At 44.4% G+C, this 15,283-nt stretch overlaps 1 protein-coding gene across 2 annotated transcripts; it reads right to left on the bottom strand.

Moving 5' to 3' along the window:
- Positions 1-8,857: 8,857 nt before the first annotated feature.
- On the bottom strand, positions 8,858-14,228 carry LOC143172640 (procathepsin L). 2 transcript variants are annotated; one of them, XM_076362285.1, is made up of 8 exons: positions 14,170-14,228; positions 13,519-13,654; positions 13,041-13,163; positions 12,804-12,959; positions 12,231-12,455; positions 10,528-10,696; positions 10,077-10,194; positions 8,858-9,271 (listed from the first exon to the last, which is right to left on the bottom strand). In XM_076362285.1, exons 2-8 carry the CDS (start codon positions 13,642-13,644, stop codon positions 9,172-9,174), a joined length of 1,017 nt encoding a protein of 338 aa, XP_076218400.1. In that variant the 5' UTR covers positions 13,645-13,654; positions 14,170-14,228; the 3' UTR covers positions 8,858-9,171. The 2 variants fall into 2 exon arrangements, with proteins under 2 accessions (XP_076218400.1, XP_076218401.1); XM_076362286.1 differs by lacking the exon at positions 14,170-14,228 and adding an exon at positions 13,776-13,816.
- Between the last annotated feature and the right edge of the window lie 1,055 nt (positions 14,229-15,283).

Raw genomic sequence — 15,283 nt, 5'->3', positions numbered from 1 at the left:
GGTTTGGGTGGCTGCTGATGCTTAAATGATAACGCTCACAGGCTGTGGGCTGCTGGGTGGCTGGTATCTACAAAGAGATCACTATCTTCCCTGTATAAACAACCCATGCAAATCCCAAATGCAGATTAAGAAAGCAGCAACTTTCTTTGGTGTGAACATTGAATTTTCTTCACCCGAATCCCACTTACTGCACCTACACTGTTTTCCTAAGTACTTACATGTTCTCTGCTACATCTAGCACAACGCTGCAACCGGACTGCTCTACAGAGTCCTCTTTAAATTCACAGGAAGGAGTTTAAAGCTTCCTTTCCCAGTGCGATACCAGTTCAGACCATTTCTCCAGAGCTCTCTGACACAAACCACAGGGTGTCTGTGGGGGGGTCACCACCTACGAAGCCCTTGCGATACTGGGCTGCAACTTCCCTTCATTGTCAGCTGCCAGGTGCTAGGGTGTCTGAGGGCATCCAGACAGCTGAGAAAATGAGACATAGCTTTTTTTTTTTTTAAAGAATCCAGAGACTGTATTTAGTGGTTGGAGCGGTGAGAAAGGGGATGCACCATGAGCTGCCATCAACGCCGTCAGGAGGAGCAGGGAAGCTGGCGTGGACCAGTGCTCGTGACAGAGGTGCTCTGACTTTGCCTCCGCTTACAGAAGAAGGTGATGCCTGATACTACTCCTCAGATACTCATCAGCATGATACAGAATTGAAAATACATGGAAACATCAAGTACATGAAGGAACAGACATGCGTTTAATATTAGTTCACACTTGTGCCTTTATATCAGTACTTAATGGTTTCTTGACATAAAATTATATATAAACCAATGCTTCCTATTACTTTTGGAGGAGGATGTGGAAAGGAAAGTATGTACCAGGTATATAACAAACATGACTGCTCCTAAAACACTGGTTTCCGACTCGTTGCCAAACCTAATTCTTATTTCCAATTTCAAGGCACCTTTGCACCTATTTAAGAAGTAAAATAAAAGCAAACTACGTAAACCTCATGGTATCCAATAACACAAGAAAACACAGAAACCCCACCAGCCTCTAATAAGCAAGCAGTTGTTCGCTAATTACTTTGGCTGGAAATTCAGTTAGTCTGAACGGCCAGCCGCAGAGAGTTGGCCTTGTGACTGCAATCACAAGATGGGGGATCAGAGAACAGGTTGGGGCTGGCAGGCTTCCCACCAGCTCCCAGCGCTGCAGGGAGCTGATCCCGGGCCCTCTGCAACGGGAGCTCACCCTTCCCTGAGAAAGCAAGGCAGCTGAAATGGAGATGCTGTCTGAAATACTGGATCAAATGTGTCTTTGAGAATTTGTATCAAGAGTTGGTACTTTATTCTGTTTTCCACGAAACGTACACGCAGGGAGTTTTACTGGTCTTTTAATAAAGCCAACTGATATTTCTGGAAAAATCAGGCAAGACTTTTCTTCATTTATAAAACGGAAGCAGTATACTTCAGGCTAATTACAGACAGAGAAAAAAGAAAGAGCTCTTAATTTACATAGATTGTACTAACCAGTTAGGCTCATTGTGAGAAAAGAGTGGTTGGTACCTATGGAACAGAAGAGAGGGATTAGCAAGAGGAAAGATGGTAAAATCATTAACTCCTGCAAGACTGCAAAGATAAAAGTATCTATTTTCCAGAGACATCCAGGGCCCAAATATGGGTAAAGCAGGGAAAAAAATGAACACAGAGATAGAGGATTTGCACACAGTTACCCAGAGGTACAGAACCCCAGAAGTTTTGAGGAGACAGTCCCTACCATTCAGGCTTCATGTCATCATGGACAATACCCACAAACCCCATGCGCTGCTACTGAAAACACTTTCAGGTTTTGTCCCTAGCTTTCTGCAAAAACTGATGTGGTTTCAGAAAATAGAAAAATAAAAACCTCAAACCGAGCGTGTGATCTGATTCCACTGAACTGATTTTAATAGTTCATGGACATAGGTGACAGATAGGTTTTCCCACTGAGATCTGCCCTGGGGGGCTTGCTCTCACCCGATGCAATGATTTGCATCATGGTTTTGCAGGATCCTGTTGATCAGGAGCCGAGCAGGTTTCTGGTAGCAGCTTTTGCAGTTCTGGCCACTACGATCGATGAAGGGAGTTTGGTGAGCCAGCTTGCAGAGGACAGCTACATACTCACACGTCGATAAACGGGGCTTGGCCTAAGCATTCTTGTCAGCTGCTGAGCAGATTACCCAGTGAATATTTTATCACTTTTGAAGAGACACCTCCACAGAGACGATAACACACCCGCTCAATTACCCGGTCAGCCTTGCTCAGGCTGAATGTGCCAGGCCAGCCTAATCCCAGCCCAGGGCACGACCATTCATGATGTCTCATCGATTCAGGATTACGCTTAAATGCACTGTCAGCACATGCCCAGGAAAGAAGTCAATTTCTCCCCATGCCCAGCTGCTGCAGCACCAGCCTTGTGATCACGTGCTGCGAAAAGCCTAACTCTGAGAGACCGGCGTGCCTGGCGCTTACTTACTCGGTGATGCGCTATTTGTGTTGCCCTTTTGATTGCCTGGTTTCCTGTTTTGTTCCTGCATGGACAATTTTCTCCCTAACAACCTGGCGTGACTTACTATTCCAGCACAGGAAGAGAAAAAGGCGACTGCTCAAATGAAAAGCAAGCAGGGAGGATACATAGAAGGGAAAGGGCCATGCAGGCAAACGTAGATCTAAAATTTAAACTCAGTAAAAGAAAAAGAATGGGGATGTTTACCTTTTAGCTCTGTTGAAGCTACACTGGGAGAAAACAAAGCCAAAGGAGAAGGCTAGCCTTCTCTCAGATATACACGCACAGCTGCTAATCAGCTGCACGGCCTCTGGCAGGCAGCCTCACTGCTTTTGGGCTTTTTCCTCTCCCACTCCTCAGCTGTGTGTCAATTTAGATTAAAAACTTGGTGGGGAGGGAGATTCTCTTGTTTTTTGGTTTACAGAGCGCCTAACAAAATGGGAGTATAACGTTTGTTGAAATATCTGGAAATACTGCAACTAAATAACACCTCATAATAATTCCTGATGTGCTTCCTGTAACCACAAGTTTGCTTCTGAAATGCTCTATTACATTGTGAGAGAAATGTGATCAAACCTCGTACCAGCACTGAATCAGAAAACACAGGTCCCCTCCAATTCTTCCTGTGACTAGCAAGCAACTTATAGCAAAACGGCAGCAGTATTTCCTCTTAACTTTTGCACAAGGCATTGTAATTTCTATATAAACACAGAAGTTTCTTTCAACTACAGGAGAGTATTACCATAAATCTCCAAAAGCGAATGCAATTTCACATCACAGCTGATGTTTTCAGTATATATTTCCTATTCCAAAAAAACCCTGCTGTCAGCCAGTGCTTCATGCTTGAATGAGGAAAGCAAGCTGCAATACTAGTAAACATGGCTGAGCAGAAGGAATGTTAAGAGGGCTATTGAGAAGAACTTGCATTCACAATTCTCACGTTGCTGTGCTATTATGGTAAAAGATTGTGGTATGCGCGCTTGGCCACATGCATATCTAGCAAAACTGGGCACCTGCATATGCAGCAATGAACTGTTCAGAGAGCTCTGTAGTCAGCCCTATCTAGGTTTTTTCTGTGACTTGTTACCAGCCTCATAAACTGATATATTACAGAGATACATGTAGAGATATACTTCCTTTGTAAATGGGAAAACCCACTTCTGACTCGGCAGCTCTGAAGCCACCTTTATTTCATTTGACTTTTGGATTTTAAGCAAAAGCATGTGTGTTCCAAGACATGTGCTACAGCCTCAAGGTGTTCTCAACATCCTGTTTCAGCACCAACTTCCCAGACACCTTAAACAGTTTTATGTCACTGCATGCATGCTGTGCAGGAAGCTTTCACTAGTAATTAAAAAAAAAAATCAACTTAGTCATTAAAACCAGTACCTAGAATATTTCCACTGCAGTTCCCGAGATTGCAATTTTCCCTAGTAGACACATAAAGTAATAGCTGTAATAGCTTCAGAGGGCCCTCGCTGGCACCCCAGGAGACCACACCTAAACCACCCTCACCCTGGAGGAACACACATTAACGTAGACAAAGAATCTTGAAACACAAAGTTAATTCCAGATGAACGTCCAAAGTGGATCAGTTGTCACTAAGCATATGGACAACCCTCACCAGGCTGGAAAATCATCTCCTCCTTGCTCAGATCTCAGCCCAACCACAATCTTTTCCTGGAGGCCTTCACAAAACCAGCCTTACCCAGAACCATCTTCTGAAGGTGGCTGGGGAGGGGAATAGCTCACTGACTTTGCTCCGTTGTTGAGCACTTCTTCCCAAACCAGAAGGACTGCAGAAGGTAAGGTAGCAGGTATCAGAGCTGCAGCACCACACCTGACAACACACGTTGGTATTTCTAAAACATGTGTTTCCCGGCATCACTTTATTGGGAAAGGCTATTCGCACTCAGAAGTAGGTTTTGGATCTCCTGGAGGTGGTGAGAACTGTAAGTGAACAAAACAAGGAAGAAGCATTTTAAAAAGAACCCATGCCAACAGGCATTTTATAAATGCCTGTCTTCGCCTGTCTTCATGGTTTCTTTGCCCCTTTACTCACAAAGGTTGGCGGTAGCTCTTCAACAGACACTAGCATGATGGAAACAAAAACTGCTGCAGAAATCAGATTTTAAGACCACTGGAAAATAAATCTTCATGCAACTTAGCATGAAAAAAAGACATAAAGCACAGACACGTTCCCTGTGAACGCAAGTGAAGGTGGCTTCTGCTGAGGCCTCTAATATATCTAAACTAATCAATCCATGGATCAGGTCTCCACCATGTGGCCAACCCTCCTTCTCCCCAAAGTGAGGTTTCAGGTTGGGCTCCTTGTCTGTTTTCAGATGAGCCTTATTGAATGTCATCTAGGTTCAGTTTTGTGAATTGAATCTTTGCAAATGAAATTTTGTGTGATTATATCCTTTCCTCCAAATGCTTTAGGTGCCCCTGCACTTAGCTGAAATATCACTAATGCTTTGTTAAAGCCCTGATTACAGAATGAGAGAAAACATCCCCATCAGTGATTTCATCTTAAACAATTCTTTCTTCAAAACAGTCTATTAGTTAAGTCTTAGCATTTCCTGCTATGACTTCCCAACAAAAAGAGTGAAGGGTACTGGGACAGACTGCAATTAAAAATGGGCTCTCAATCTGTCAAATACCTTAGTAAGTGCAAAGAGAGCTAGAAAGCAGAAGCATCAGCTTACATTATCACAGCCATCAGGGTATGCTCAATCCCTTGGTTAATAGCCAGAAATTGCAGTTAATCTCTAATATGTAAAGACTGATTAATTGGTATTAAGCTTAAGAGATATATGGCAGGATTTTTTATTTCATTAAGGAGATTAATTAAAGAGCAAATAACTGCATAACTGATGTTCAGAAGCTAGTTTTTGTCGTCTTTTTTTTTTTGAAGTGGATATTCCCGTTTTCCTGTAACTCCGGTTGTCTCAGAATGATGTGTTTGCCGAGTGCCCTTATGCAGATCACCAGTTAATCATTCACTACAGTAAAACTTCACTGATACAACTCATCACATTTGTTTCCCTGTAAGGTTTCAACAGAGTGAGATGACAAATAGTTTGTCGCTGCAGTCCTTCAAAATATTTTGAAAATTACTTTCCTGCATGGATTGTGTAGGTGGATAATAAGCTTATTTATTCCACTGTTAATGTTGGAAAATTGATTTAACATTAGCAAAGATTAAAAACAATGCACATTAAAAAAAGAAAAAATTCCACTCTACTTAGCAGTCACGGATAGGATGAGAAAATGACTGTTTTTAAAGGGAAAAGAAAGTTTCCTACATGAGAATTAAATTCATTTCTCACTGGAGTTTAAAGAAGCATTTAATGTGTAAGTGGAATCATTTCTTTTCCTGGTTTTCTTTGCCTCAAGAGTACTTGTCTTTAGAAACTCATGACCGACTACTGGTAAATACAGTCATTCACGAGGCAGATCGGAGAAGCTGTTATTCTTAGGAGACCCTTAGGACAAGCACAGTCTATCTAAGAAGCACCCGCTCACGGAAACCAATGAAAAACCTTTTTTCTTCCCAAATTTAAATAAAAGTTCATTTTCACAATGAAGATAAAAGCAACCAATGACTTTATCACTGTACAGAACTGCCATCTACCATGCATGTAACATAGTGCTCAAATCACATAAATATATGATATGCATAAGACCCTATTAACAACAACAGTAGCTGTAATTTAGACAGGGCCTAAACAGGGTGGTCTAGATAGGACTTCTTACTGACAATACATGTGCACTAGTATCTTTAAAAATAACACATCTTGTAATAAATGCAACTTCAGCTGTCAGCAGAAATATAAAACCAAAGAAAGCCTGGAAAAGAAATATTGTCACGAAGAGCTTTAATTACCCATAGCTTTTCCGGGAACAACTCAGGAGCTTTCTATGTATACATGCATAACATGCATTTGCTTATCTTCAGAAAGGAACAACTTTGAAGAGAGGTGACACTTTGCCCAGCAGGACATATACCATTATGGAATCATTTGCTACTTTATAACAGTAAATGAATAATATATAATAATAATATAATTCTAAAGTAAATGAAAGGAGAAACAGCTCTACAGAAGATAGGGCCACTGCAGTAGAATCACAAAACCAGATTTACTGTAATTCTTGAAATGTAACAGGTTTTAAATTTCTACCAGTGTGCCTAACTGCAACTTATACCAAATTTTAATGTTTACAGTGTCATGTAAGGCAATTCTGGGTGAAGCTGTTACTTAAGAAGACTGTGTAAATATTGAGTTATCTGCATGACCTGACTTACCTTGTCCCCTTCTTGATTATTCCACTCAGAAGAGAGGATGTTCAGCCACAACAGTCAGCAAGTTTTAATGCATACAAATAGCTGTATTATCACATTTTATTTCTAAAAAAGTCAGAGGCTGATGCCTCTTTTGTGAGCTACATTCCCATTCATGTGCATATGCTTTGGAAAGTTATTTCCTTTTCATTTCCCATCTGTTCATAAAAAATATCTTGTTTTCGCAGCAACTTTTATTAACCTTGGCCTTTGTAACCAAACACCTTTCACTGCTGCCCATTTTTTGCAGCAGTTCAAGTCCTAGCAGGCTTTGTACTGGTCTCACCCTGCACTGGATATTCTCACAGTCTTGTTGTTTTAATCAATATAGAAAACTGGTTAACACCTTACGTGCCACTAAGCTCACAGTAATGTCAGCTTCCAGAATTCAAAAGTTTAGAGAGACAGGTCTCTGTCCACACCCAGTTCTGGGGCAGCAAGAATGAAAAGCAGCTGCTGCATAAGGAGCTTATGCAGTCACTTCCCTGGCAGCATTTTGATCTTGCCTCCCATTTTGAATGTACAGACCACTGCCATTTCCTTCTGAACATCAGCCTTTAGAGGACCACCAGTTGAGCTCCATATTCATTTCCTCCATAGCTTCCGCCAAGCAGTGTGGATGTTCTCCATAACAGGCTTAGCAAGTCAGCTTAATAGCTAAATTCTAACCAGTATTTCTGCTTTGTGGCTTGTTAAATAGCCACTGCAATGAGGGAGGCTCTTCCTTTAAAAAAAAAAAAGGTTGTAGGGAGATTCAGGTTGAAAGAATTCACCTCTAAGCAGCACATGGACAGACTTGCAACTAAACAGTAGTTAAGTTTTGATTATTCTAGATACCTCATCTTGTTTTTCTTTCAAAAAGTGTTTATAAAATGCAAGCTTAAGACTTATTTTATCTACAACAAGGAAATTCAGCTTCCATAACTTGTAGTCCAAGTGTTGCCTTGTTATGGTTATCAGACTCAGGGAAGATACTGTGCATAAAAACCCATGGGTCCATAAACTCTGAACTGGTGCTAGTTAAGCTGCAGAACTAGCCTCCTTCCCCACTTGCCCAAATACAAGAGGGGGTGAGTCAGCACCCAAAAAACAAGGCAAGTCTTCCCCTCAGCTGTTTTTGGTATTACCAATTCATCCTCCTCTGCAGAAACTACCAGTACCCAAAACACATCTAAACAACAGTATAGAACAGCTAGTAATCAAGTTTCAGCAGCACAGATACCTGCAGAGGAGAAAAGTCCCCTCAGAAGAAGTAAAGGGCACAGTATAAGTCACTACAGTGCAATCAGCCATTGCAATCAGCAATCAGCCATTGAGTATCCAGGGATTAACAGAGTGGTCCAACTTCACTTTCCGTAAGAACATCATTCCTCTTATCCCAAACTTCTTTTCCCAGCCAAAGCTGGTGTAGGGGGAAGGTGTACTACGTATCTCAAGAAACAAGCTTTCTCTTTGAACAACCCCAGTGCTTTAGGTGTTCCTGCTATATCCTATATGCTCAAAAGGAGACAACTGCTCTAACTACAGAAGTGTGGTACTTTGAGGTGCCTTAAGAAAACATTGATGGTATTAAAGCTAAGTGGAAATTAGATGCTGCATGCAGGATATGAGAAGACTGAAGATCTTTGTTATGAAGTGCAAAGAACTAGAGATGGTATTGCCTCTGGGTCACAGACTAAGCCAAAATTCACTTACAGACGTATTCTGGGGAGCAAGTAGTTTCAAAGAATAAGGGTCAGATTTTTAGTCACTTCTGCTTTAGTTGATAAAGACATTTTTCTACTTCCCAGTTTAAATAAGTTGTGTCACAAATACTACACTATTTTATAACAGCTGTTAGCCATTCCCAGATAGGGTTGCATTTTAGTAACTGATGAAAAAGTGGCAGCATATAGGCTTCAGTTGGTAGTATGATTTAGGATGCCTATTTGATAAAAGTTCCAAGTGGAAAAAACACAGACTAAAAAGCCAAGTCATCTGTACACACTGGAATTTAAGTGTTTATTTAAAAAGTAAACCTTTGGGCACACTGCAATTTAAAAAAAGGAAAAAATACAAAGAATCTATTAGATTAAGCAGTCAAAAGCCAGCAATATTACAAGCTGTTTACATACCAACATTTACATTAATTTAAAACAAGTGGCATGTCACCAACATGTAAAACATACTTCAAAAGTTTAAAAAAATCAAGTTGACTTTTGAAAGATACAAGTCTACCACATGTGTGAACATGGGTTTGGTCATTCAGTTTAAATCCCCTCTTGCACTGAAATGTTCAGTCTTCAAATTATACAAGTGGATAGCTAGCAGCTGTTGCTATTCCACAGTGGTTCTTCCTGTCCTTGGCCATGTAGATATATCCTTTGTCACCCCACTTCTCACCCCAGCTGAAAACAGAAGTAAAGGATTTGTTTTCATATTCAGAAAAGACTTATTCCCCCCCAATAAGTGTTTAAATTGAAAACTGCCGTCTTCTACGTTTGTAGAGAACAATCAAGATTGCTGCAGCCAAACTGAAGTGCTTTCCAGCAATTAAATACATGTCACAGAAGAGGCACCCCAGCTCACAGAAATAAAGGGTGCAGCCATCCTCTTGCTAGGAGGAGACCTTGATGGGCAATCCTGGATTACGGGTGCCTGAAGCTCAGACACTGCTCCTAGCCAACTTTAAGGGAGGACCAAGACTGCAAGCAGCATTTGAGGGTGGTGCCCCAGTAATGCTGACAACATGAGACAAGTTCATGTGATGTGCTCTTTGGCATTACTTTATTGTTTTCCCCTCCAACCTAGGGGGTAACTTCATCTTTAAAGTTCAAGTGTTACCCATTTCACAGAAGTAAGCAGCACTCTGCTTCCAAAAAATCCATTATATCCCCACAAGCTGGTTTCCTCTGGCTCCCCTCTGCTCTACCACTTTAACATCTACTAGCTTCATGGGCTGTTCCAGTACTGAGCTCCCTTCAATTAACTGAAAAAGCAGAATGAGTTTGTTGCTTGGGCCTACTTTATCAGGCTGCCAGCACCAATCAGTCTAGTTTAACTTTGTCATACAATACGATCTGGGAACAGTCTCCAGATTTTCCACACACAGATTTTAGTTACTGTTATCTCCCCACCCTCCACTACAAGTGCCAAACTACCTTCCCTTCTCCCCTTCCCCCAAAGGGTACAAGGTACAGAGAGAGATCTTACCTGTTCTTAACAATCCAGTATTTCTTCCCATCTACATCTTCCCCCTCAAAGCCGTAACCTACAACCAGAACACCATGGTCCAGGTCTTCACTGCTGCAGTCTGGTTCATAGTAGATACCTGCAGAGGCATAAGTTCACATGTGAACAAGCTCATCTGCAGGAAACCCTTCTCCCTCACCAGAAGCTTTGTGTATTTCAAATTAAATGTTGCACAGCTTCTTGAGAGTCAGACAAAGGAGTCATTAAGTGTATCATGGCAGAAACCGAGGGACAAATACACACATATACAAGAGAAGTACAAAGTGTGGAGAACCTAGACTAGAATTAAAAGGACTCCTGATTACGTCCATCACAAGATCAATAGGTGAAAAAAACAACTATTAACTGAACAGTAATGAATACTGAGTATTCAAAAAAGTTATCTGCATGCAAGTTCCTAACAAATCCCCACCTGACTGATAGAACTGGAATGAAGAGTGGCCTGCATCAATAGCAACAGACACGGGACCCACAGCTGCTACTGCTTTCATGAGTGCTCTTTCATGTCCTTGAGGGATGTCAACAAAGCCAGTGTCATTAGCAGCACTGTACTCTGCCTTGTAGCGACAGTCTTCATCATCCTAAATAAAGAAAGCCCTAGTTATTACATAGTTCTCCTCTTAACACACAGGTGAGCACAGGAATACCAGGCATTCTGAGACTTTGCTGCCTTGAAAACAAGGGACTGAAGAGGATCCAATTGCTTCAGCAGTGCTTTGAAAGGAGAAGAGCAGAGGGAGAACACAGAAGCTGCCTTTGAGTTTCTCAAAGGTACAGAAAAAGCAAAAGGACGGTGGAGCCCAAAAGGAAAGCTTTACTGAGATGCAAAGGACCATCACATCCTGGAACCCTGCCTTCTTTGGTGGGCAGGACAAATCTCTTTTCAGGGAGCAAAGAAGACCAGAATGCATTAATGGGCAATGGAAGAGAGCCAAGTATTCATTAATTACAAAGCAATCTAGAAACTGCTCATTGAGCAAGCACTTAAAATCCACAATTTCAGTCTGTCATAGTTTGAAAAACTGTACAGAACAATTTGGAAGTTAGTCATTTGTATTATATGACCTTACATACAGCATTCATGTATTTTGTGCTGCTTCTTCACATTATCTTTTTTACAGTGAAGCCTGAACTGTTGGTGCCACAGGCATTTATTTACATCAGGAGAGAGAACTAGTTTGGACATCAGGCCATGTGAAATTGAAACAGATTGAAGCAAGCACATCCCTCCCTTACCTGTGTGGTAAGATTAGTACTTAAGTTGCCTCCCCTCAACTAAATGAGCACAGTACACCTCAGATGCTTACTTTTTGTACTCAGCAAGTTAGGCACTTCCTATAACCAACTGGGATCTCTGGAAGAGCCAAGATGGAAAGAATTGAGATTACAAGGATGCAGGTGAACAGGAACCCAAATCCAAAGGCTTCTATGTTGCTCATAACAAATGGCATTGCTATTGCACACTCAGTCCACACAAAATAAGCCACAAGGAAAGATACTCTATAGTGAGCAGAACTCAAGTGTTGAAAAGTCCAAACCATGGGCTCTCAAGTGATACCACAATTTACTTCTGCTCTTTTGTCCTCTCATGTCTGTTTAACTTTTGGTAGATCATTAGAGGCATTTTAGAAGCCTGCCCATTATCTGCATAACTTAAGGCATTGCCAACAACTATTGTTAAAAAACCAATCACACCAGCTGCAAGAATTAGCTGTCTATGGGTAGCAACCACATAATATTTCAGTTATGGGAAGCTGAATTGCACCCCTACAACTAAGTAGCACTGTTGACAAAGGCTAGGTCCTGGTTTGGTGTGTCAGCCAAGATAAGGCATGACATCTGATAGGAGGGCAGCAATCAGGGGGAGGAATAAAAATATTCACTCTATTTTTTCCAACTAGTCTGGGAAGATTTTGACCTCAAAGACCAGTGCACTATGTGATTCCTACTGGGGCTAGCCGTCATTCTAGCTTTCCTAGGAAAGATGCAACAGGAAGACCAGATGTACCGATTACTACTTAGACATTCTCCTTTCTAGGTATGAGTTTCCCAACACATAGCTGGTCCACACAAAAGACATGACACCTGCAATACAAGTTCAGCTATTACACTTACCTTTGCAGTGTACGGGTAGGATTCCTCTGAATCAATTCCCCCATTATCCTGCACATACTGGAAAGCCTGGTCCATGAGACCACCATTGCAGCCTTGATTCCCTTCAGGGCGAGAGCAGTCTACCAGATTCTGTTCACTCAGTGACACAAGTCTGCCAGTTTTTCTGAAGTGCTGCCCTTCAAGAGCTCCTGTTGTGCTGAAAGCCCAGCAAGAGCCACACTGACCCTGAAGCAAGAAATGAAATCACAAATTACAAATCTGGACAGATTAGGCAATTATAGTTCCCTTACCACTGATCTAAATATGAAAAAATACAAAAGCCACAAGACAAACTTCAGTTTCACACTCCTAGCACGTACAAGTGAGATGTTACAGCCTTTTCTTAGACATTTAGTACAGAAGTTCTAAAAATCCTAAAAGGGTACAGCAATTTCATCAAAATGGCACTTAATTTAGTAAGTTTGCACTAGGCTTCATTAAACAAGTCCACAATGTTTTTCCCTCTATGGAAGCGGAGGTAGCATTCAGGAAACTGAACCTGTAACTAGTTAAAAATCCACCATCAGAGAATACCTGGTCTTTAACTGGAGTTACATATCCTTTCTCTCTCCAGTCTACTGATCGTGGCGCTTCCAGGAAGCTAGGCTCAAGAAACTGGGATCCTCTGTACTTCCTTTCTGACTTCTTGTGTATATAGCCATTCATCAGCTGTCTGAACTCCTCAGTTGTCTGAAGAGAATTCAAGATATGCAGTCACCATTTATTACACACTGCTGTTTAGAACTGTATGTTTCATGCCTCTATACATACCATGTCACCAAACTGATTCATTCCCAACTTGTAGCTGTGTTTTCCTAATGTGTGATCCAGATTATGGAGTTCAATCATTTTCAGATTCTTCTCCCACACCACTCTCCTCCAGCTTTCCTCTCTCTAAGGGGCCAGAAAACAACATACTTCAAGGAGGCAGTTCAAACAAAGTTCACTTGCACGACAGCGTGCTTTGTTACAGCTTGTATACTCAGGCGAATGTAGACTACTCAAATGGGAAGTCTGAATGCTGTTTAAGAGACGGTCTTTTTGCCACCCTCGTTAACAAAAACCAGAGAGTACAGTACAGCTGAGTCGATGCACAAACACAGGAAAGGGACCTAGGAAGAGGGGGATTATCCTTCCCAAGCGCAGACGATAGCCAGCGTTAAAACAAAGCAGACATGACTCAGCTGGCAGGGCCCAGCCGAGTGCGCTCAGCGTTTGCTGAGCTGAGCACGTACCCCCAGGCGCTCACCTCATGGTAGTCCTTGGTGTGCCACGACTTCCACTGCCGCCAGTGGCTGTCCAGATCGGGGTCTACCCTCGGAGCGCCGAAGACCAGTCCCAAGCAGAGGCAGAGCGTGGTCAGACACAGATTCATGCTGGCAGATCTGCCGGGAACGGAGGAACAGTGGTCAGACACGGCAACGCGCTAGCAAGCCGCCTTGTGCTTGGCAGCCCTGAGCACGGAGTGGGATGCCAGACCCGAAACGAGCCTGTTTGCCGACGCACAGCTTGTGACCCCGCTCCTTCGTAAGCCGATCACAGGAGAGAAAAGCAAACCGCGCATCCCAAACGAAGTCCTCCGGGGCGGACGCGCAGGGAGGCTGACCGCCCCCACCCCCGCCCCCGCCGAGCCTTTCCCGGAGGCCCCATGAACTGACCCGGCCTCTGCCCGTCCCCCTCCAGGGAGCGGGGCCCGCGGCCACGACTGTAAACAAGCTCGGGCGGCGGGGCCAGGACGCGGGGCGGGTGGCCAGCAGCTTCCCAGGGAAGAGGCCGGAACGGCGGCCCCTTCCCGGCGGCAGCCGCCCTGCCGCAGGACAAGGACGGAGCCGAGGCCCGCGGGACGCCCGCCCCCACCCCGCGGTCTCCCGCCTCGCAGCCTGCGCCCTGCCCCACTCACCTCGCTCGACCCCGTCCCCACTTCTCCCGACTCCCCGGCCCGGCAGCGCTCGGTCCCCACGGCCCTTCTTATAGCCGCCGCCGCCGCCGTGCCCGCCCTGCCGCGCCCATTGGCGGCCGCGCCGGGCCTCGCCCCGCCGGGCCGCGGCCGAGGGCGGGGGCCTCCGCCGGGGCGGGAGGCCTCGCCGGGGCTGTCCCCCGCCGGAGCTGCCCCCCACCCACTCCGGGGCTGCCCGCGGTCACCCGAGGGGAGTCGGACCCGCCGCCAGGCGATCAAACCGGGGCAGCCCCAGGGGCCGGGAGCTCCTGAAGACGATGTGGGGTCGCCCTGGGGGCATCCCACACCGCCGAAGCCGTTATGTTGGGCAATGTTTGTCTAAGTATTATGAATGTCGGCAGGCTGGAGATAGTGGCAGCACACTAAGCCAGTTCGAATTTAGCTTAGGGAGGACTTAAAGCTGGCAACTGGCAGACTAAAAAAAAACAGAATGTGGAGAAAAAAGGCAAAAATGGCAAGGTGTTTGCAGTTGCAGACCCAGCACCGTCCCTGTGTTCCCGTTGATGGCTCTTGCTCGGTCAGGTCGGTGAGGCGGCTCCCATGCTGCGCCGATGGTCTCCAGCCCTGGGCGGCCAGCGGCCTGCCGGAGGCCAGGCGGGCGGGTGTGTGTGCCTCGGCACCCTGTGCCCCTCGGAGGGGTGGCAGGCCGTGCTGCAGCCAGCTCCTACCCGGGAGAGCTGCTGCCATTGCAGCCGCGCTGCAGGTTTTGTTGAACGTGACAGGTGGGGCAACTTCCCTCCCGCTGGCACCGGGCAGGTACGAGGCAGCATCTCCCACTGGGCAGGGTCCCAGCGGCATGGCGGCTACAACAGTACAAGAAATATTTCCAGGAAAGTCCTTCTTATTCCCCCATAATTTAATACCTGAAAACTGCTTTTCCCTGCCTCTGGACCCAAGCCTGATAAGAGTCAGGCATTTCACCACCAGCGTGGCTAGTGTTCTTATGTGTAGCATCCAGTAATATCTACTGGAAAACACTGTGACACCGACAGTTGCAGCACAGGTGAGATATTAAAAAGATTTACACATGGACTTGGTCCGCATCTAACCAGGAGTA

The sequence above is a fragment of the Aptenodytes patagonicus genome, chromosome Z (genome assembly GCF_965638725.1).
Source record: "Aptenodytes patagonicus chromosome Z, bAptPat1.pri.cur, whole genome shotgun sequence".
NCBI classification, from domain to species: Eukaryota; Metazoa; Chordata; class Aves; order Sphenisciformes; family Spheniscidae; genus Aptenodytes; species Aptenodytes patagonicus.
The sequence above is the reverse complement of the archived record's forward strand: the minus strand, read 5'-3'. Positions and strand labels throughout refer to the sequence as shown.

What these genes read in the sequence shown, in the direction of transcription:
- LOC143172640 (XM_076362285.1), bottom strand. Translation starts at nt 13,644, where the DNA reads ATGAATCTGTGTCTGACCACGCTCTGCCTCTGCTTGGGACTGGTCTTC. An exon ending in TAACTCCAGTTAAAGACCAG is followed by an intron (nt 12,456 to 12,803) that starts GTATTCTCTGAT and finishes TTCTTGCTTCAG; the next exon opens with GGTCAGTGTGGCTCTTGCTG. An exon ending in CCTACCCGTACACTGCAAAG is followed by an intron (nt 10,697 to 12,230) that starts GTAAGTGTAATA and finishes TTCTTTATTTAG; the next exon opens with GATGATGAAGACTGTCGCTA.